At 52.1% G+C, this 22,897-nt stretch overlaps 1 protein-coding gene across 1 annotated transcript in view; it reads left to right on the top strand.

Moving 5' to 3' along the window:
- The first annotated feature begins 1,985 nt into the window (after nt 1–1,985).
- Nucleotides 1,986–22,897, top strand: part of HK1 (hexokinase 1) — a 71,178-nt gene continuing 50,266 nt past the window's right edge. The window contains exons 1-2 of the mRNA XM_081227604.1: nt 1,986–2,191; nt 22,396–22,558. Coding sequence (XP_081083730.1) covers nt 2,129–2,191; nt 22,396–22,558 — 226 coding nt within the window. The 5' untranslated portion in view covers nt 1,986–2,128. The remainder of the gene's footprint in view (nt 2,192–22,395; nt 22,559–22,897) is intronic.

The following is a 22,897-nucleotide window of genomic DNA, read 5'->3' as shown; positions in this document are numbered from 1 at the left end:
TTCACCCGATTTTGCTTTATGGCCATGCAGGTGGTATAAGTGTTTGATGGATGCCAGGAAACCTCTCTGTTCCTGGTTTATAATGATACTATCCAGGGGGCAGATCCAGGTTTTGTGAAGCTTTAAAGCTTAAAATAATGTTGGGGAGCCTCTTTGGAAAATAATTCAAAATTACAAATATAAAATTGATAGGCCCTCTGAGGGCCTAGAATTGGGGGAATGCAAGCAAGAAGCCCTGAAGTGTAAACCTCATCAGCTTCCCAGTCAATCTTATGATAATACCTACCATTTATTAATTGTATATTATAAGCAGGTATTTTATTTGTAGTATTTCACAGCAACCAAGGGAGGTAGGTGGGCATTAGTATCTCCATGTTATAGATGAGGAAGCAGGCTCAGAGAGGTGACCCTGGATGCCAGAGCCATAAAGCTAGGGGGCAGGATCTGTGCTCTGGACTGAGGGCTCTGGCCTCAAGGGCCACAGTTGAGACCCTCTTCAATTGGTGATGTCGAAGCCATGCCCCTGAGGGCTGTTCTGGACCTAAACCACCCCCTCCTGACTCCACTGTACCTTTCTTAGGCCTGGCCAGGGGCCCCCAGGATCCAGGGCTGGGGTAGAGGTTATGGGGTTGGACACTGGCCATCTCAGGGCACCATGTGGTGCAGCCTTGGTTCAAGTATCACGGCCTATTTAGGCAGAGGCTACATACGACTGGGAGGACAGCAAAACCCAGGGGTGAGCACTCGTTTTGAAAGCACACAGACCCAAAACCTAATCCTGGATCTACAGCTTTCTGGTTGTACAGCAAGACACATGGCCTCAGTGAGCCTCCACTTGCTTACCCGTTGAATCGGAATAGTAACCACTTTGTATTTTGAGCTCATTACACGTCCTTTTGTAAGGCAGTAAAGCTCCTGGTGGTGGTTGGCACACAGAAGCAATTAATCTAAGAATCCTGTGGTTGCCATCAGTCCTGGTAGCAGCATAAACACCTCTGATTCCTCACCTCCCTTCCCCCGTTTAAAGCCGAATGGTTTTCTAGGGATTCCTCCCAGCCCGGCTAACTTCCTCCGGGAAGTGAGAAAGGGGGCACCTAGGAGGGGCGCCCAAACTGTCCCCCAGACTCCAGCGAGCCTGGGTGCTCAGGGGGCCGGGGGGGGGGGATGGGGACAGGCCGGGGCCTGCAGCTCAAGTCCCGCCCAGCAGGCGTGCGCCCTTCGGGAGGGCCGGCCGAAAGAACCGGTGACTCAGGGGCGGACGCTGTGGGGCGTCGCTCTTGGTTTAGCAACACAAATCCGCCAGCCGGGGATTAGGCCTGGAGGCGCCGCAGCACGGGCGGGCCAGGGTGGGGCGGGGTGGAGTGGGATGATGCTCCGTCGGTGAGGGCCCAGGTGGGGCTCGGCGCTCGGCCCCTTGGGCCCGCGAGAGCCGGTTGGCGTGGTGACCCGGTGCGAGGACCGCGAAGCCTCCCGGATCTCGCTTCCGCCGCCACAGGCCCCGCTCGCTTTCCACGCCCACTTCTTCGAGCCCCCCTCCGGGCGTCTCCCCTTCTACGGAACTCCCAGGGGCGAGCCCTAATTTCCAAGGAAGGGGACCGCCCCTCTAGGCTGCCCCGTTCGGCAGCAAACCGGGCCGGGCGATGCCTCCTCTTGAGTCCCGAGCTTCCCCGCCTGCGCCCCGCCCGAGCAGGGCGCCGCCACGCGTGACGGTGCGCGCGCGACAGAACCTCCCGTCCCTGCGCCGGGTCCCTACGTGGGGGACGTGCAGGGAGATGCCTGGCTGTGGGGGATTTCGCGGCGTCGCCCGCCCCCTTTCCGGCGCGGGGAGGAGCAGCCACCGAGCCCCCCCGGCCCTGGCCCGGCCGCGACCGCCCGGCGCTGCAGAGGCGCGCGGCAGCCAATGGGCGCCGAGGAGGTGGGCCGGCTGGAGGCTGTCACCCTCGCGGGGACGGGAGCGCGGAGACTGGGAGCGCGCGAGCCGCCGCCGCGCCCCAGGTCGTGGGGGAGGAGCGGCCGGAGGAGGAGGAGGAGGAGCCGCGGAACTGCAGCCCGGGGACCACTGCTCACCCAGGCTGCGGAGGACAGACGCTGGCCCCAAGCCTGTCGCCCCGCGTCCCCGACCGCCAGCATGATCGCCGCTCAGCTCCTGGCTTATTACTTCACCGAACTGAAGGATGACCAAGTGAAAAAGGTGAGCCCCCGCCGGCGCCGCCGCCCGGCGCTCTGCCCGCAACGTTGCATTCCGGTATCCGCTCGCCGCCGCAGCCGCCTCCATCCTCCCGCGCCCAGCCTCCCCCAGGCCAGCATTGGTTGGACCGCAGGGCGGTGGGGAAGGCTTCGCCCTTTGATTCTTCCCGGGATCGTATGCGCGCGCGCGCGCGCGTGTGTGTGTGTGTGTGTGTGTGTGTGTTGGGGGGTGGTGGGGGAGACCCCCGAGTCTGGGCTGCCTGCTGCAGTGTCCTTGAAACGGGATGTGGATGTCAAATGGGCCCCCGGGCCATGCGGGGAGGGTGACCGTGTGGCAACTGGTGGGTTGGTCCACAGGGCCTGTTTGGTACGGTCCGAGCGCCATGGGCGGAGGAGTGATCACAGAGATGCTGGGGAGGTGAGCGCGCAGCAGGCGGGGGTGCTGGCTGGAGGCCATGCATCCCATATTTGGGGTTCCCGGTGGAGGGCGTCGGGTGCCCGGAAAAGCTGTCACCCCGGCTCTCCCAGTTCTCGCGGCTGCTCCTTAATCTGAAGACGGGGCGATCGGCACAGCTTCCTGGAACAAGGAGAAGCGTGGAGGCCACCGGAAACTTTGCTCATAGGCCTCAGGTCTGGAGCGGCATGTCTGAATGGAATTTTTTTATTCCTCTTCGTGAACGCTCTGCTCTCTTAAGCTGTAATTTCCAGCCAGCCCAGGGAGCTCAAATAAGAGACTGGTCTTTTGAGTCGGATGGAGGCCTTGACATGTATGCTTGTGGCATGTGTGTACTTGCACAAGGACACATCTCCCTACCCTGAGGTATTGCTGCTTTTAACCTCTGTCTAACATAAAATCCTGTCTGCTGGCAGGTGTTAAAGGTGTATCTCTCTCTTATACCAGCTTTGGCTTCAAGTTTTTGAGAAACAGCCTAAGCTGTAGGGAAAGACGCCCATTTTATCATTGCCACGCCTGACAGATCTCCTGACCCACCCACACCCAGAATGGGTGACATTATTGCTGGGATAAGCTGGGGTGGACAGCAAAGTCAACCTGACTTTGGAGTTCAAACAAAGGAGCTGTACCTACAGGTGAGAGGCAGGAGCCACAGGCCTGCAGCCACAGGATGTTCAGTGCTCTTCCTAACCACCCAAGACAGCCCCCTCCTCTGGCACAATAGGAAACGGGCCTGCTAAGGGCAGTGACCTCATCAAGGTCACCCGAGGAGTTAGAGGGAGAGCCAGGGCGGGACCCAGGTCTCCGCCCCCCTCCACTGGGAACTTGACTGAGGCTCCTCCTGGAAGTCAGCTGAGGGGGAGGTGCTGAGACAAAGGCATTGGGGATGCTGCTTGGATCCTGGGTCCTGCGCTGAGTGGGGACCAGAGTTGGGTAGTTAGGAGACAGGCCTGGGAATCTGCCACGTTCCCTCATGGCTACAAGTGGCAGTGACTATAGAGTTGTCAAACCGTGGGACTCATGCTCACTCCCGTGGAGCACCCTGGAGCCTCCTTCTGACCACTGAGCTTGGGGAGCTCTGCATGTCAACATGTGCATTTCACCAGTTTTCTTCAGTGGTGTTGTGTATCCTTGATGTTCTTCCCATTTCACAGTGGGGGATTTAAGGCATAGATGAGTTCACTGCCCTCTCCTAGCACAGGGTGCCCTCTGTAGCTCAAGACAGCAGATAGCTGAGGTGGGGACCCAGATGACCTTGTAAGCCTCCAGCATCCACACCCACCAACATCTGTGTGGCCGCCAGGGGCCAAGCTGGGTTGAGGTTTGGACTGCCCTCGGTGGGACCTATTTTATCAGGCACGCAGTATCTAATGTGGCCCCAGAGCCTTCCACTCTCGTGGTGGCCTGATTGACACTCTATCCACCAGGCTCCTGTAGGCGTCTGACTGTGTGACTTCTGAATCAATTGATCCTCAAGTCCCTCCTCTGAGATTGGCATTCTGAAATTCCCTCCCCGCCCTCCTCTGGTGTCAGAACCTTGCTGGAGGTGGGTCTTGAGGCCAAAGCTTCCACCAGATAATATTATTGGTCAAGGAGAGTCTGAAAAACAGGTTGGCTGTCTTGCACCTCATGGAGGAGTTCTCAGGCTGCTTTCTATGTGGGGAGTATGTGGATTCCTGCCAGGGGGTCACCTTGGCCTTCGTGATGGGCTGTGTGACTCTGCCATCCGTGATTGTGATCCTCAGGAAACTTCCTGGGCCTCCTGAGCATATAGTGGGCACTTGTTCTGATGGCCTAGTCAGTTTTCCCGGCCCCTAGTCGAGCAGATCCTGGGAAACTCCATGTGCTCTCCTGGGACTCAGGACTTTTTAGAGACCAGCTTTTCCTACCTACCACTTGCCCTGGGACTCCAAGGTAAGTCCTCCACTTGCAGGACTCCAAGCCCTGTTCTTCCTGCGGGAACTGGGCCCTACCTGCAACCTGATGAGGACCCAGTGAAGACAGTCCCCACCCCGCCACACCTGCCAGCGTGGGCAGCCATGGTGATTCAGCCCTCCAGCCCTAGGTGGCCTCTGGAGCTCTGGAGACAGCTCTGGCTGTCTCCTCACTAATCCTCATCCATCTTCTTGCCCTCTGGCCTGGGTATAGAGGGAAGATGGGGATGGTGCCAGGGAAGGTTTGTGGGATTGCTCAGGATACAGAAGTGATCATGAAAGGGTATCATTTCTCTCCCCATTGCCTATGAGACACATCGGTAATTCAGCCTCATAAATATATCCTGGGTTGAAACAGGCCAAGCATCTGGCTTCCCAGCCTGGAGTCCCATTTTCCAGACTGCATCTGCATAGTGTTGGATGATGTGGTGTGGTGAAAAGGGTGTCGTGGCATTAGACTGAAGTTAAGTATAAAACATAGATTTCCCTTTTACTCTTCTAGTGCTTTTAGGAGGAAAAGAATGCACATGTGTGCTTGTGAAAGATTCCATTCATCAGAATACCAGACATCTGTTAATTCTGCAGCTAGAGCCCTGGGTCTTTTGACCTCCAAGTAACTTTTTTTTTTTTTTTTGTGGTACGAGGGCCTCTCACTGTTGTGGCCTCTCCCGTTGCGGAGCACAGGCTCCGGATGCGCAGGCTCAGCGGCCATGGCTCACGGGCCCAGCCGCTCCGCGGCATGTGGGATCTTCCCGGACCGGGGCACGAACCCGTGTCCCCTGCATCAGCAGGCGGACTCTCAACCACTGCGCCACCAGGGAAGCCCCCAAGTAACTTTTAACATTCCTCTCACCTTGCCTGCTCCCTCCACTTGGGCTATAGCCGTTAAGAGCTCCAAGGAGGGTAAAGGATTACCTAGTGCTCTGTTCCTTTAGGAAGGAACGATGGGTCCACCAAGGTCAGAACTTGGCCTCTAAAGAAAAGCTAGACGTCCTTTCCTTCAGGGTTGACAGATGGTGAGCAAATGCCAGTGGATTTTCTCTGGGAGGGATCCCCATGACCCTAAGGAATCTCCATAAGCAGGTGAGCAACAGGTGTGATTTGTCCAGTGGCTGAACCCAGAGTCCTCGAGTGCTTGGCTCAGGAAGGCAGAGGAGAGTATGCTTAGCAGTTAAAAGGCTACCAAGTTCTTTTTCCTTGGAGCCCATGTATTCCAGCGGCAAGAGCAAGCATTTTAAAAAATGGCCATTTCCTTATTGCTCGGGGGAGAGACAGATGAGAGTTAGAAAATTATGAAAACTATCTCATGCACCTTTTGATCTGGTGTTATACAAGCATCCGGTAAGAGCCTCACTCCCTGGGGAACCTTTATTTCATAATCCCTGTCCCCTCTACCTTGGATGTTCCTTGGAGTTCTCCCCCTAAGAAAATGCCCAGCCCTTCATTTGGTTTGATAATTTGGGATTGTCGTGAGGGAATAAACTGGGAAAGTGGGTGGGTATGCAGGACTTTCACATCTGGCCGTGCTGTGCTGTCCTCCCACACTCCTCCTGTTTTCTGGAGAAGGCATGGGCAGCTTTCTCCTAAAAGGGCTGATTTGTCTCCATGTGTGTCTGCAGTCAGGGGTTCCTGCCTGATAGAATTAGCCACTGGAGTCAGCTCTGAACGTGCCTGAGGAGGCCCTGGAGGAAATGCTGGATAGAGATGCATCCATACAGCTCCGTGTCCAGGAAGCAGTCGTGGCTAGACTGCAGGCACCTGCTTATTGATTTGAGGCCCTTTAGAATCAAATCCGATCGTGGGAACTCAATCATTTCTTCAGAAAATGTTTGAGTTCTTTATTATGTGCAGAGTATTGTGCTAGGATGGGGTGACAACTATAAACCTGGTAGAAATAGTCCCTATTCTCATGGAGTATAAATAATTATTTGCTGTCTTATGATAATTGCAAAACAGAGAATGCTATGAGAGCTATAGGGGCCAGTGGTCAGATCTTGGGTGGGAAATCAGTAGCCTAAGAGTTGCTTAAAGCCAGGCTGTAAGGAATTCCCTGGTGGTCCAGTGGTTAGGACTTGGCACTTTCACTGCCAAGGGCCCGGGTTCAATCCCTGGTTGGGGAACTAAGATCCCACAAGCTGTGCAGCACGACCAAAAAAAAAAAAAGAAAAAAAAATCAGGCTCTAAATGTACAAATGGAAATATTATACTTAGAAACTTCGTAAGGGAGAGTCAAATAGATAGTTACCAAAGTGTAGCTTTGCTTTCTCTTTTTTTTTTTAATGGGTTGTTATCTCTGAGCATCCCAAAACACCTTCTGGGTGCCATGTCAGATATCAATTGTGTGTGTAGCTATATGTGTGCGTATATGTATATATGTCTGTCTATACCTAACAATACACATAGACACACTTAACATGCATGTGTGTATATGTATGCTTTCATCTGATCTTTCAGAAACCTGAGTGATGATGTCACGACAGGAAGTATTATTCCTGAGCTCCCAGGGCAGCTCCCTCCCCCTCGCAGCTCCTCCCCTGGACATCCTGCTGCCTTGTGTACAGTGGACAGAAGGCAGAGATTTTATTCCCCATTTAGAAACAGGGACTGACTGGAGGCCCAGAGGAGATGAGTGACTCTCAAGGTCTTAGAAAATCTAGAATGGGATCCAGAGGGCCTTTCTTGCTCCCCCCGCTTCTTTCCTTTAGGAGAAAAACCCATCTTTGTTGATTTGAATAATTTAACTTGGAATCTGTATTTTAATTCTCTCCCCCACAAATCAATACATATCAGTTGTCATGAAGAACCTAGGGGTAAAACAGGAATAAAGACACAGACCTACTTGAGAATGGACTTGAGGATATGGGGAGGGGGAAGGGTAAGCTGTGACAAAGCGAGAGAGAGGCATGGACATATATACACTACCAAACGTAAGGTAGATAGATAGTGGGAAGCAGCCGCATAGCACAGGGAGATCAGCTCGGTGCTTTGTGACCGCCTGGAGGGGTGGGATAGGGAGGGTGGGAGGGAGGGAGACGCAAGAGGGAAGGGATATGGGAACGGATGTATATGTATGACTGATTCACTTTGTTATAAAGCAGAAACTAATAAAAAAAGTACATATGAGTTAATTTTTTATTATGAAATATTCGAGGTGCGTAAAAATTATTGAAGTTAACACAACAAACACTTGTGTATCCACTCCTCAGCTTGCGAGGTAACAGACACAATTACAATTATATTACAGACACGACTGAAACCCCTTCAAGTCACACTCATTTCTCCTCCCAGAGGTGACCTCTGTCCTGAATTTGGTGTTTATCATTTCCTGCATGTTTTAATATTTTTATTACATATCATGTATCTATGAACAGTATGTAGTGTTTCTTTATATGGCTTTAGCCTTTTGTAAACGGTGTTATCCTGTTTGTATCCTTCTGCAACTTGCTTTTTTTTAAGCTCAACATTGTATATTTGACATTCTTCCATGTTGATCTGTATACCTCTGTTTCATCAATTTAAACTGCCGTATGCCCTTACATTGTGTGAATACACCAAACTAATTTATCTATTCTTTTGGTAGGCCTTTGAGTTTCTGATTTTTCAAATTACAGACAGTGCCCCCATGATCCTTCTGTACACATGTAAGTTGCTCTAGGCTGTGTTTCTAGGGCTGAAATTGCTCAGTGGAGGAGTGAGTGCATCTTCCCACTTTTAAGACTTTGCCAAATTGCCTCCGTGGTCATGTCAGCTCCCAGTCCAGTCAGAAGTTTGTACAGGTTCATATGGTTCCACAGCCAACCCTTGGTTACAGTAAAACCTTTAATTTTTTTGTTGTTGTTGTACGTGGGCTTCTCACTGTTGTGGCCTCTCCCATTGCGGAGCACAGGCTCCAGATGCGCAGGCTCAGCGGCCATGGCTCACGGGCCCAGCCGCTCCGCGGCATGTGAGATCTTCCCATCTTCCCGGACCGGGGCACGAACCCGTGTTCCCTGCATCGGCAGGCAGACTCTCAACCACTGCGCCACCAGGGAAGACCTACTGTTTTTTTTTTTTTTTTTTTTTTTTCTGGTATGCGGGCCTCTCGCTATTGTGGTCTCTCCCGTTGCGGAGCACAGGCTCCGGACGTGCAGGCTCAGCGACCATGGCTCACGGGCCCAGCCGCTCCGCGGCATGTGGGATCTTCCCGGACCGGGGCACGAACCCGTGTCCCCTGCATCGGCAGGCAGACTCTCAACCACTGCGCCACCAGGGAAGCCCCCTCTAAATTTTTTAATAGGTAATTTTGAAAGAAACTGTTTCTTCCCAGCCATTTCCATTCACATACAACATTTGAGCTTGGCTTAAAATTAGCCATTTCCTAGTTTACCTTATGAAGGGGAGCCCTTGCTGCCGAGTGTTACTGAGTGAGGTTGACAGCTCACTGTGAGCAGTGCCCACCCCATTGGCTGTTAGCACAGTGCCCAGGTGGTGGCGGGGTAGGGTGTCCAGAGACAGGCTCGTGAAGGCTCGCTGTGTCCCCTTGTGCTCTAGCATGAATCCGTTAAACTTTTCTGGGAATTAAAACAAACAAGTGTGCTTTTGCCTGCACACACTCTCTTCCTGGGTGGATCTGACTGGGGCAGGGCTGGCTTATCTGTCCCCTAAACGTTTCTCTATTACAGAAAGCTCAAGCCGGCAGCCTCTCTCAGACTATCTTCCGTAAAAGGAGAGGGTGGCTGTGCGCCACCTGCCCCCCTCCAAGGCACACTGCAGTGTGAGGTCTGCAGCCCAGCCCTTTGCAAATGCGGTCCCTGGGGAGGCAGAAAATGTCAGATCACGTTCATCTGATTGCATGCTTGGTTACAGGCTCGCAGACGCCGAGGCCTTGAAGGGGCCTTGGAGGGAAGGGTGCACTGAGTGCCTACTAGGGGCCTCTCTTTCCTAAAATGGGTCTTATTTAATCATCAATAGTAACAGTAAGGCTTCCCTGGTGGCGCAGTGGTTGAGAGTCCGCCTGCCGATGCAGGGGACAGGGGTTCATGCTCCGGTCCGGGAAGATCCCACATGCCGCGGAGCGGTGGGCCTGTGGGCCATGGCCGCTGAGCCTGCGCATCCGGAGCCTGTGCTCCGCAACGGGAGAGGCCACAACAGTGAGAGGCCCGCGTACCGCAAAAAAAAAAAAAAAAAAGTAACAATACTAATTGAAGCCAACATATATAATGCCTGTCACATTTGCTGCACCAAAGGCATTACATCCTCACAGGTCCCCCGTGAGGTGGGTACCCTTATGATCACCACTTTTGGATGAGGACTCTGTGGCTCAGATATAAACAGAAGAGCCAGCATTCAGACGCATTAAGTCTTCTGGCAGAGCGCCTGCTTTTTTTTTTTTTTAATTGAGATATAAGTCACATACCATAAAACTTAGCATTAAAAAAATTTTCTTTAATAAATTCATTTATTTTATCTTTGGCTGCATTGGGTCTTCGTTGCTGCACACGGGCTTTCTCTAGTTGTGGTGAGTGGAGGCTACTCTTCGTTCTTGTGCGTGGGCTTCTCATTGTGGTGGCTTCTCTTGTTGTGGAGCATGGGCTCTAGGTGCGTGGGCTTCAGTAACTGTGGCATGCGGGCTCAATAGTTGTGGCTCACGGGCTCTAGAGCGCAGGCTCAGTAGCTGTGGCACACAGGTTTAGTTGCTCTGTGGCATGTGGGATCTTCCCGGACCAGGGCTCGAACCCGTGTCCCCTGCATTGGTAGGCAGATTCTTAACCACTGTGCCACCAGGGAAGCCCAACTTACCATTTTAAAGAGTGCAAGTCTGTGGTGTCTAGTATGTTCACAAGGTTGTACAACCATCACCACCATCTATTTCCAGAACATTTTCATTACTCCCAAAAGAAACCCCATACCCATTAAGCAGTCACTCCCCATTGCTCCCTCCACCCCGGTATCTACTAATCTACTTTCTTTTTTTTAATGGATTTGCTTCTTCTGGACGTTTCATATGAATGGAATTATATAATGTGTGACCTTTATGTCTGGTTTCTTTCACTTAGCATGTTTTCAAGGTTCATTCATACTATAGCATGTATGAGTACTTCAGTTCTTTTTATTACTGAATAATATTGAGTTGTTTCTGTATACCACATTTTGTTTATGCATTTGTTAGTTGAGGGACATTTGGGTTGTTTCCACTTTGCGGCTGTTATGATAATGCTGATGTGAACAGTTTTCCCTGTGTGGACATACGCTTTCATTTCTCTTGGGTATGTGTGTAGGAGTGGAATTGCTGGGAGAGCCCCTGCTTCTGTCCACCTGAGGTAGGCATCATCTTCATTTAGAAATGAGGATGCTGAGGCCCCCACGTAGTGAAGTGACTTGCTGACCACACAGCTCATGAGTGATAGGGACAGAAACACTACCAGGTCCCCTGACTCAGAAACCCATGTTCTTTCCACCATAACACATCCAACTCTGATTTTGCTGTTGAGGGAAACAGATTCAAGGGAGGAAAGAGCCGGGGCCAGGGCAGAGCTGGGCACGAGACCCTCCAAACTCCCCCGATTCCCATTCCCCTTCCTCCTCTTCCTCCCATCCTCCCCATCCTCCCCATCCCCACCCCTCCACCCCCAAGCTGCTCAGTGTTGACCAGCTCCCTCCACTTGGGCAGGAAATTGACCCAATGAAGTCCTTTAAGTGAATGTTAGGGATTTTCTCTGGTTTTCAAATTTTTCTCTGTACCCTTTTCATTTGTCCCCTTCCCTGCATCCTGTTTGCAATTAAAAGAGGACACTTGGGGAGGCCAGTGCTTATCCTGAAAGACCTCCCCATGCTCCCTATAAGGCATTATTATTCTAGCTTGCTCTCCCAGCCTCAGCCTGGCCCTACTGTAAGCAGCTGATTTCCTTGATTGATTGACACGTGGGGTTTGCCTTCAGCCTTGTCATTCAGTCTGATCTAATTTCTCTAATGTCCCCTGGTGCCTTCCGGGACCCTGTCTGGGTGGGTAGAGTGAATTGAGTTGGAGACTGCAGGCCATCCTTGTAACAAAGACACCAACTCACATTTGCAAAGTTCTGTTCCACTTTCAAAATACTTTTACATGCTTGATTTAGTGAAGTCCTTCTGGCAAGCTCGGGTGTAGGTGTTTCTTTCTGCATCTTACATGTGGGGCAGGCAAGCTTCAGGAAGTGGAAGTGATGTGATCTTTGGTGGCCAGAGAACAGAGGGCTGGGATGAAGACACAGGTCTGTCTGACACTAGTAGGCAGCTCTCACTGTGCATGCAGATCCAGGACGTCGGTCCAGGGCTTCAGGCTTCTAAAGCAGTGCATTGCAGTGGGCTCCCAGCAGAAATCACCACCCAAGGCTCCCATGATGGGGATGTGATTGGAGTGCTAGAGCCCTGCTGTCCACAGCAGTAGACACCAGCCACATGTGGCTCTTGAGCACTCGAAATGTGGCAAGTCTGGTTTGAGATGTGCTGTTGGACATAAAATACAGGATTTTGAAGACTCTGTATGACAAAGATATATAAAATCGCTCATTGATCATTTAAAAAATATTACATGTGGGAATAATATTTTGGATATATTGGGTTAAATGTTATTAAAATTAATTTCACCTGTTTTTTAACAAAATCTGGCTACTAGAAAAATTTAAATTACATATGTGGCTTGCATTGTATTCCTGCTGGAAACCCTCTGCTAGACAGGGAATTTTATGGCTCAGAAGTTCAGGCAGAGGCACTCTGCATTTAAGGCAGTGGGTTCCCGCGGTCCTTGGGCCTCAGTTTCCTCATCTATAAAGCCAGGAGCCTGGAATCCTTTATCTCTCAAGGATCCCTCTAGCTTGAGCAGTGTTGTTAGGTGGACATCAAGCTTTCCGGGGCTCAGTTTCCTTATCTGTCAGATGGGGTAAATGATTCCTACCTCACTATCTGCCCATTTATCAAATCAGAGAATGGATATGGAAACACTTGGAAAGCGTACTGAACTGTACAAATGTCAGATGTTATCATCGCTGTTCACCCAGAACACACCTGTAGGCACCTGCAGAGGCATGGTGGGGGAGTGTAGCTTCCTGGATAACAGAGGGTAAGCGGCCAGAGCCCTGAGCCGGGGCAGGGATCCTGGGTACCATTCTACTTTGCCACCATGAGATTTTGAAAAGCCTGTGTTCTGAGGAATCCATGGTGTCATGGAGCTCCTGTGTCCACCATATATGAAGACGAGAGGGCAGTTTTCACTGTTGCTTTTTTACTGATGGAACAACACAGAGATGAAGGTGACTTGCCCAAGGTTATAGAAGGAATCTGTATAGCTGGAGGAGGCCTGAAGTCCTTCACTTTCCAGCCCAGTCTGCTCCCATCACTGCAGTATTTGCGAGCCATGGCTCTGGGGGTCTGGTTGTCTCATAGTGAAAGCAGAGTTGTCCATACTTTGGACCCTCTCTTCCCTCTCGTCTGGAGGCACCTGGCACATTGGGAACTGTGAGTCTGGTGCCTGGCCCTGCCCAAGCCATTGACCATGAGGCCCAGAATGAAGCCTGTTGTTCCTGCCCCGCCACATTCCAGGGCTGTTCTGTTCCCCTTGAGGGACTGGGTACCTCCTTTATTTTTAGCTAGTTCAGTGTGACAGCTTTGTTCTCATCTGGGCAAAGGCTTGGTCTCTCACCAGTAGAAAGTGCCTCTTAGCAGGAGCCAAGGTCACCAGGAGGACCTTGGGCATGACCTCACGGCCTTCTGCGGTCCTCCTAGCAAGAGGAGTCTGGGGAAGTAGGGAAGGAGCACCGGGGTTGGGGTCTGAAGCCAGAGCCACCCTGGGTGCTGGATGCTCGGGCCTTCGCTTGGCTTCACAGCCCCGGGTTCCTCCCGTGTAAAACAGGGCTGATAATGCCCACCCTGCAAGTGTGCAGCTTGGATCAGGGCAGGTGGAAGTGCCCAGCAGGGGACCCATCCTTGCTGACTGTTACATCTCAGTTCCCAGAACCTCAGTTTCCTCATCAAGAATGGGGATCCCGTTTTCCTCCTGATTTGCTGTGATTAAACAGAAGTGTTGTGTGAACAGTCCATGGTGCTTAATAGGTGCTCCGTCCATGCTCACTGAAATGGAACCAGCAGTTCAGAAGCATCAATTAAATGATAGATAAGGCACCGAAAGCTGTGTCTGAATTTTGAAAAAGGGACTGGGGAAAGGAAACCTCCCCTTATAGTGTTTCAACATGCCAAAGGGACCCCTGATGCTTTGGGGATATTCACACACACAGCTTTCACTGAGAAGCCTCTAAAGTGGAATTTATTTTCCCAAACACATTTCCTCTTTCAGATATTCCACAGTCTCTGGGAGCCTTGAAGAGTGGAGACTCCTGGTGATCTGTAGAGCATTTATATGTCCCCTTGGGCCTTGAGGTGCAGATGTTGTGAGGCGAAGCGGGCGTCTGAGAGCGCCTGGAACTCTCCATCGCTCAGGGAGGGGCTGTTGGCTCCACGCAGGTCGCCCTGAGGCTGAAGTGAGGGGCTGGTGCTGGAGAAGGGCTGGGTCATTCAGAGAACTGGAGTCTCTGGCCTTATCTGAGCCAGCAGACCCTTCCGAGAAGACCTCCCGGGCCAGGCGTCTCCAGAGGCCTTCCTGCCCCTCCAGGAGAGCAGCCACTCAGCCCAGCTGAGAAGCCACCTGAGGGGGTGGGGACACAAGGAACTTGGAAGCATGGCCCCTGCACCCCTGGCACTCAGGGTCTATCTGGAGGCGTGCACCATGCACGTGTTGCTGCGGCGCGGGCAGGTTGCTCCTACGTAGCACGAGGGCCGAGGGGATGCCGAGGAGAGCGCCAGCTGGTGCTGTGCGGGCGGATCATGGTACCCCCTTCGGAGGAGGTGGGTGTGGAGTGGAGTGCAGAGAGGCAGTTACAGGCCAAGCCAGCCGAGTAATAGAGGCGGATCTGTGAGGAAGGACTGTCGGGGGTGCAGAAGGCAGGAGGGTGCCGGGAGCAGATGATTCTGCTAGGGAACCAAAATGTCTCTCCTTGTGGCCAGTGCCCTCTCTGCTCAGGTACCAGCTGCCAAAAGCAGGATAGAAAAGTAGGTTCCTTGGGGCCAACACCCTTGGCAGTGAGGTGGGGCTGGGCAGGCAGGAACAGGGTTGGACCTGCAGGAGGAGGGCTTGGGATGGCACCCACCACGGCGGAGGATCCCATTGGGCCAGGACCTTTGGGCTTGCTATGGCCTTTGAACTTCCTTCCCAGGATTGTGTGAAAGGGGAAATGAGCAGTTCAGATCCCTGGTAGCTGCTGGAGGATGAACGAGGCTTCCAAAATAATCAGGCCGGAGCAGCGTGCTTTCTGCAAGGCAAGGGAGCCATGCTGCTCCTGCAGTGGATGGAGCTGTGGCGTTAATGCCACCGTGTTCCCACGTCTTGCTGCTCTCGGAAGCCCTGGGCCTGGGTTCGCCCTGGCCTGAGCAAGAAAGGTACTGAGGAAGGACCACAGAATCAGGAACTTGGTGTCTACTACTCCGGTTTTCTTGCTGACCAGCAGTCACCTTGGCCAGTTGAATAACCTCTCTAGCCACTAATTTTTCCTTAGGGCTTTGAATGTGATGGCACCTGCCCTGCTTCTCTGGACAGGATAGTTTAAGGACCAGCATGTGAAAGTGCTATGCAAGGTAGAGAGGCCTTCATAGGTCAAAGTCAGGTGAACACACCCACATTACAGATGGAAAGACTGAGGTGCCTGCAGGATGGCAAAGCTGGAGTCTGACGCAGGTGTTTGTACTGCCCAATCCATGCCCCATCACTGAGCCAGGTAGGGTCCTGAGAAAATCTAAGTATGGCTGTTAGTGTGAGTCTTAGAGGCAGTTCCCCAAGGAAATAGAGGAGGAGTTAAGGTTTCAAGGGAGGAACTGTTTATAATATGATTCCGTTTTTTGTAAAATGAAATACAAAAAAACCCAAGCCCTGTGTGTATGAATGTTTGCTTAGGTAGGAAAACTGTCCTAGAACATAAAGCTCTCTTAGCAGGGATTTCTCTGGGGAGATTGAGGGAAGAACTCAGACTTTTTACTTTTGTGCATTTAGGTATTGTTCGAATTTTTTTAATAATGAGTGTATATTACTTATTGTTACTATAATGTACTGTTAGTTTTTTTTAAAAAAGTAATAAAACAATCAAAATGTTTCAGAGGACTTTTGTGAGAATCTTTTATTTGCTATGGTTTCAGGCAAATGACCACCTACCTTTAGTTTTCTTTTCTACAAAATGGATCAGTAATATTTGGTAATCAATGCATTTCTCTAGGTATTTAGGTAAAAGGATTTAGGGATATGTGATTATGAGTTAGACAAGGGAGTGAGGGAGATGGATCCCCTTTCGTTGGAAGGGTGGGAAGAGTTCTTGGCACATAATTAAAATTCTCCGAATAGCTCTCTGAGGTGAAAGTATAATTATCCTCATTTAAAAGTGAGGAAATCAGGACTCAGAGAGGTTAAGTAACTTGTCCAAAGTCACACAACTAATAAATGGCAGGTCCTAGATTTGAACCCAGTTCTCTTCATCCATAGCCCTGTGTTCTTCCCGCCATGTAAGAAAAGATAGAAATCTGTAAGAAGAAGCCCAAAATGAGGGGTTAGAAGACCTGGAATGTAGATCCAGCTGCCACTGATAAACCATGTGACTTTGTGTGAGTCATGGGTCTCAGTTTCCTCGACTACAGGATGGAGGTAACGATATCTGCCCCGCCTACTTTGCTGGGTTTCTGTGCCGGGAGAAGGGGAGCTAACACATTAGGCACCACTTCATGCCAGGCCCCTGGCATCTCCATGAGCTCATTGCTTCTCTTTGTATGCCGTCCAGGTGGGATGATGTGTGTGAAAGTTGTGTGTATAAATAGCAGAGCCCTCTGCACACGTGAGCTCTTTTTTTTTTTTTTTTTTTTTTGTGGTACTCGGGCCTCTCACTGTTGTGGCCTCTCCCGTTGCGGAGCACAGGCTCCGGACGCGCAGGCTCAGCGGCCATGGCTCACGGGCCCAGCCGCTCCGCGGCATGTGGGATCTTCCCGAACCGGGGCACGAACCCGTGTCCCCTGCATCGGCAGGCGGACTCTCAACCACTGCGCCACCAGGGAAGCCCACGTGAGCTCTTAATAAAATAATATTAGCCCCCCTGGACCCGTTCGTTCCTGAGTCAGTCTCCTTAAGAAAGAGAAGTGAATCTGATGTTGAAATCTCTGCCCTGCCCTTAAGCAAGAGTCCTTAACGCTTCACTGCCACCTCCCCAATTTCCTTTGCAAGTAAAGTGTCTCACTTGGGACGTTCACTTCATAAGCCTGTGCCGATCAACTTCAGTCACACCTGTTGCTCTGCCTTGTTCTTGATCCTCACGGAAGAATGGACGAGAAAGGGAGTGAAAATTTTCCACGGCTGTTCCCCCTCCCACAGGGGGTCAGAGTGCCTGGGTCACCAGTGGTTACGGAGCCTCCTGCCACGACCAGCCTGTCCACTTGGGCATGTACAGTCTTGAATTGTTTTTTTCATACGTGTCTGTTGGGACCAGGAGGTGGGGCTGGGGTCGGGCACAGAAATGTTTGAGTTTAGAGCAGTGCGGGGTCGCTGGGCTCTTCCACTGGCCGGACAGCTCTGGGCCAGCGGGGCTTGGTGAGGTTGTGTTCTCTTCTGACATCTTCTCCTGCCTCTGCTGTGTTCCTGCTTCTGGAGCCGATGAGAGCTTCCAGGCCCTCTTGGTCCGCAGGAAGGACAGCCCAGGACCAGTATTTGCACAGTAGTAGGGCACCAGTGCCTGCCCTGTGCAGCCGCCTTGGCTCCCACCCTCAGGAGAAGGGCTCTTCCCCTGGCGGTGGTGGGGGTGGGGGTGGGGTGGCGTTGAAAGATGCCCCGGGGGCTGGACAGGGGCATCGTCAGTCTGAGCCGAGAGTCTGCAGGACCCAGCTCGCCATGTGGTGTCTGGGACCCTGGCACCTCCCCCAGTTCCTTCCCAGTCTGACCGAGTCCTGAATGCTTGTGTCAGACACCGTGTGTGCAAGGGAGCCCAGGGGGTTCCTATCACAGACTCTGGAAGCCTCTGTCTCTGTCTCATAGGATGACAGACATCCTATGAGAGATGTTCCAAAGGCTTGCAGCTTGAAGCCCACCAGAAGAGGTGCTGTGCCCTCCTGTCACCAAAATGTAGGGCTGGGGGTTGGAGGAACAGGTGGGATTCTTTGGGCACCAGCGTTTGGCCAGAGCAGCAAAGTCTGAGGCAGCGTCCTAAGAGAAGAGCAAGGACTGTGGAAATGTGAGAGGGAGGGAGAGAAGGGGAGAGGAAAAGATCTGGAGTTGCTATGGAGAGGGGATGGAAAGAGAAATGCTGAAAGGACCACAGACTTTGGCCAAACCTCCCAAAGCCAGAAGTTGTCCTTCTCCAGCCCTGCATCCCTCCTCCATCTCTCCCCTCCTGGGCTTCTGGGCCAACCTCCTATAAGAAAAACAGCTCTTATACTGGGGTTCTTGCAGAGATCTGGAGCAAATGGGCAGGAGGACACCCTTCCTTTCTACCCCCTTCCACACACCACCCTTTCCCAGCTTCTTTCCCAGGTGGACAGGGGCAGCCGGCCGGCTGCGAGGCAGGGCTAGTCTGAATAAGAGGAAAGAGGCCCCTTGTTCAGTGAGGTGCTGGGCACTCTGGGCCCCTGGGAGTATGCTGCAATGTCTCTTGTTTCAGCGCTTCCTGGGCTGCTTAAAGGGCCACAGTCCATATGGTGTGGATCTGCTGAGCCCTGCACCAGGTGTCTGCCTGGCTGGGCAGCGTTGGGGGGGTACCTGCAGCCCAGCCCCAGGATCTGTGCCGTTCAAAGGCCCCTCCTGGCCGCTCCTGAGTGAGGATCAGGAGGGGTGCCCCTTGGCTTATTCTTATGCACCCGAGATCCAGGAGGCTTCAAAGTCAGTTCCAGCTCTGCCTAAGCTGTACCCTCTTTCTGGCCCCAATTTCCACATCTCTTCTGAGAGGAGTTGTACCACGTGATGATTCATGAACCTGAACCAGAGGGGGAAAGCCCTCCTTCCTTCTGTGCTGGGGGGCCAGGTCATCTTCTGTATCCCCAGCCTGTTTTCTTGTTTGAGCTTCTTGCCTCTATTCAGGTTTGACTGGCTGTCCTAAAAACATCTGGCTTCTGGGATCACTGTCCCTGTGCTGAGCTATGCCTTGAGTTAGGAGGCAGGCTGGCTGTGGAGCCCTGCCTCTTCTAGAAGTTTCTCTCTGTCCAGCTGGAAAATCTCAGCAGCTTTGCTTGGGCCTGATCTCCACACGGTAGGGGGACTGGCCTTCTCCAAGGGATGGGGACGGTTGTAGGGAGAGTGTTAGGCTCTCAGGTATGGGACTGACTCCCTGGCTGTGTGCTTTGAACTAACCACTTAGCTTCTTGGAGCCTCAGTTTTTACAACTGTAGAATGGGGATTAAGAATGTCCCCCTGGGACTTCCCTGGTGGCGCAGTGGTTAAGAATCCACCTGCCAATGCAGGGGACATGGGTTCGAGCCCTGGTCTGGGAAGATCCCACATGCCGCAGAATAACTAAGCCCATGTGCCACAACTACTGAAGCCCGTGTGCCTAGAGCCCATGCTCCGCAACAAGAGAAGCCACTGCAATGAGAAGCCCGTGCGCCACAACTAGAGAAAGCCTGCGTGCGGCAACGAAGACCCAACGCAGCCAAAAATAAATAAATACATTTTAAAAAGAAAAAAAAGAACGTCCCCCTGACAGGGTTGTTTTGAAGGTTAAATGACATCTTGGATATGAAAGCACCTGATGTACGGTAAACCTTGATATAATTATAAAGTATTATTCTGGCATCCGGCATTCATTGAATTCCTCTTCTGTGCCAGGCAACTGGGTAGTTCCAAAGGTCTCCTCCGTCTTTCCTTTCCTGAGGAACTCACATGTTATCGGAGGAGATAGGCACGTCAGTAGACAGACAGTCGTGATGTAGGGTGAGGAGTGTGGTAGTGGAAACATGTCCAAATGCCAGAGCAGCGCCGTGACTGTTACTGCACTGCTCCTGCTCACCCGTCCCCTCCCCAGTGCACAGCTGAGCTTTTTGAAACACGTGTCACTGTTGAATACTCAGTAGAGTCACGTTTAGAGTCTAAACCTGCTCGCCCAGTGTACGAGACCCTGCAGGCTTAGCTCCTGGCAGCCTTTCCAGCTGCTTCACTTCTCGCACTGTGTGCTCCGTCGTCCCACAGACCACCCTCCCTCCCTCACCTTTGGCCTTCACACACGCTCTTGTTTGTGCCTGGACGCACTCTGTTTGTGCCTGGACGCACTCTCTGACATCACCCCTCCCAGTAGGCTTCTCCAGTTTGTGCTTAGTAGCCCCTATGTGCTTCCGTGGCCGTTCGTGCACGTGTGACTGCCTCTCCCGACCAGCACGTGGGCGTGGTGACAGCGAGGGATCAGCGCTGCCAGCCTTGGGGGTAGAACAGAGCATGTCTTCTAGGGCTGTGTTCTGGCCATTTCTCTTTCAGCTCTCGGCGGTTTCTGATTGCCCTTCTCTGCAGTGCTTTCTCACGAAGGGGAAAGGAAAAGGTAGTTGCGGTAGAAGAGATGCGGGTGGGGGCAGGGTTGTCTCTGGCCACAGAGGACACTGGGGTACTCCTGCTAGTGCCCTGATTGTCCCTGAGACAGGAGACAGGCAAGGCCTGGGGGAGCACGAGGCATGGAGTCCAGAGCGAGAAGGCTGCCCAGGACCAAAATATGCAGAAATGACTCTGTGTCCTTGAGTCGGACGTTTCCAGCCACCCTGAAAAGTAAACATGAGATGCCATTCTCAGAAGCAAAGCACGTCAAAGGTCTTTTCATCCTCATTGGGTCATAAATCTGTCTGTCCATCTGCCAGAAACTTGCCGTGTGTGAGGCTGCTTGTGAGACACCGGGAGGTCAAGGTGAATGGAGCAGACACTGTCCAGGTGACAGGCGTAGAAAGTGATGGTCCAGGCTGGACCATGCAGAGAGATCAGTGCTGAGGGAGGCGTTATCTGCACCCCGAGGATCTCGACCTCTGCAGGAGGGGTGACATTTGATTTGAACCTTGAAGGGGAGGGGAGCTTTGAGTAGCTGGGAAGAGAAGGAAGGGCGTTTCAACAGGAGAGCTAGGCACCTCCCAGGAATGGTACAGGTGGTTTGGCTGGTGTGCAGAGAGCCTGGAGACACACCCGTAGAGTGTAGACGCCTCCAGTGTGGGGGGCTTTGCAAGGTTTTGAGCAGGGGAGTGAAGTGACCAGGGTCCCAGTTTAAGAAGGTGAAATGTAGGGGACTTCCCTGGTGGCGCAGTGGTTAAGAGTCCGCCTGCCAGTGCAGGGGACACGGGTTCGAGCCCTGGTCTGGGAAGATCCCACGTGCCACGGAGCAACTAAGCCCGTGCGCCACAACTATTGAGCCTGCTCTCTAGAGCCCGTGAGCCACAACTACTGAGCCCGCGAGCCACAACTACTAAAACCTGCGTGCCTAGAGTCCGTGCTCTGTGACAAGAGAAGCCACTGCAGTGAGAAGCCTGCGCACCGCAACGAAGAGTAGCCCCCGCTCGCCGCAACTAGAGAAAGCCCGCGCACAGCAACAAAGACCCAATGCAGCCATAAATAAATAAATAAATAAATTTATAAAGAAAGAAAGAAAAAAAAAAGAAGGTGCAATGTGGCCGTGGTGTAGAGGATGGGTTGGAAGGGAAAGAAATTGAAGATCGAAAACCATTACACTGATTATGCATCAGGCGTCGGGAATCCAGGCACATGGTTATCAGGGCTTCCTAAGGCAGGGAGTGGCAGAAAGAATGAATGGTGAGACAGAGAGACTTCATTGAACTCCACAGGGTCAGGCACCATGAGGACAGATGTCTAACCAAGAGCCAGACATGTAGTAGGTGCCCAGTAAGTAGAGAGAGTCAGTGGGAAGATACTATGAAGGAAGAACAACAAATGACAGCAGCGGGGCCTGAGGTTAGGAGCCCAGGATCCTTGAGGAGAGTGGGGAGCCCAGGAAGAGGAGCGATTGGTTTAGTCCTGTTGGGTCGGGAGCGGTCTGATCAGGAAGTGTGGGCACATGGGCCCTGGCACACGGGCGTGGGCACTGGGGCTGTCCCATACCTGCTGGGTGTAGTGAGGTTACGGTCTCTGTGCTCTGGGCCGGCAGCCCCGTGTCCCGAAGGGCTCCAGCCCTTCGTCCACCATTTCCACCTACCTGGAAGTCGTGCCCAAAGAAACCCACCAGCACCACTGCCTCACAATGCTAATAATAGCTAATGTTGACGCAGCACTTTCTGTGTTCTAAGTGCTTCTCTTTCTCCTTTGATCTTACAACATTCTGTGAGTTACGTTCTATTTATCATCTCAGTTTTGCAGTTGAGGAAACTGAAGTGCACACAGCTGGTAAGTGATGGAGCCAGGTAGATGGCTCTGGAGCCCTTGTTCTGCGGCACAGTCATCCATGGAGGATGAGCCAGCCACCTCTGACAGAGGGAAGGAGTCACGTGGAGGCTTAAGGTGCCTTTGGCACGTACCTGGGGATTGAAGGGCAGCTTCCATGTAACATTCAAGGATTGGAAGGGACCTTGGAGGTGTCTGGTTCATTTTACAGGGGGGGAACCGGGGCTCAGAGCATTTGCAAGCCTGCTCTGAGTGACATGGTTGATCGCAGTTGAATGATGGGCCAGCATGGGTGTTCCAGTGCCCACGGGAGCTGGATTGTCTTAGGCAGGCGGGAACCTCACGCTGCCTGCCCCGTCCTACCCCAGCCAGACTTGAGCTGAAACGACCTTCCTCAGCCTTGGCCTCACTTTCTTTCCTTCTCATCCTTCTTCCAGATCGACAAATATCTCTATGCCATGCGGCTCTCTGATGAAACTCTGTTAGATATCATGGCTCGTTTCAAAAAGGAGATGAAGAATGGCCTCTCCCGGGATTTTAATCCGACAGCCATAGTCAAGATGTTGCCAACGTTTGTAAGGTCCATTCCTGATGGTTCAGGTGAGTCTCTCACCCAGAGATTGGGCTCTGAGGGCTGAAAGCTCTGTGAAGCCACCCTTCCAACTTACATTCGTTTGTTTGTTCATTCATTCACCTTTCATTCGTTTACTCATTCATCCAGTTATTCATTCATTCACCGTTCCATCCATTTGTTCTCCCATCCGTCCATTCATCTATCCATCCATCAATCCAGTGTATGTCCATTGAGATCCTACCATGTGCTAGGGGGATACCATGGTTGGACCATGCTGACCTGCCTTCATTGGCCTGACTGTCTAGTGACTTACGGTAAGAAAGTGTAGTGTTTATGGATCTTACAGATGCTGTGTGAGTTACTCT

The sequence above is a fragment of the Mesoplodon bidens genome, assembly GCF_964165515.1.
Source record: "Mesoplodon bidens genome assembly, chromosome: 1".
NCBI classification, from domain to species: Eukaryota; Metazoa; Chordata; class Mammalia; order Artiodactyla; family Ziphiidae; genus Mesoplodon; species Mesoplodon bidens.
Note: the sequence above shows the minus strand (reverse complement) of the source record. Positions and strands in the feature narration are given on the sequence as shown.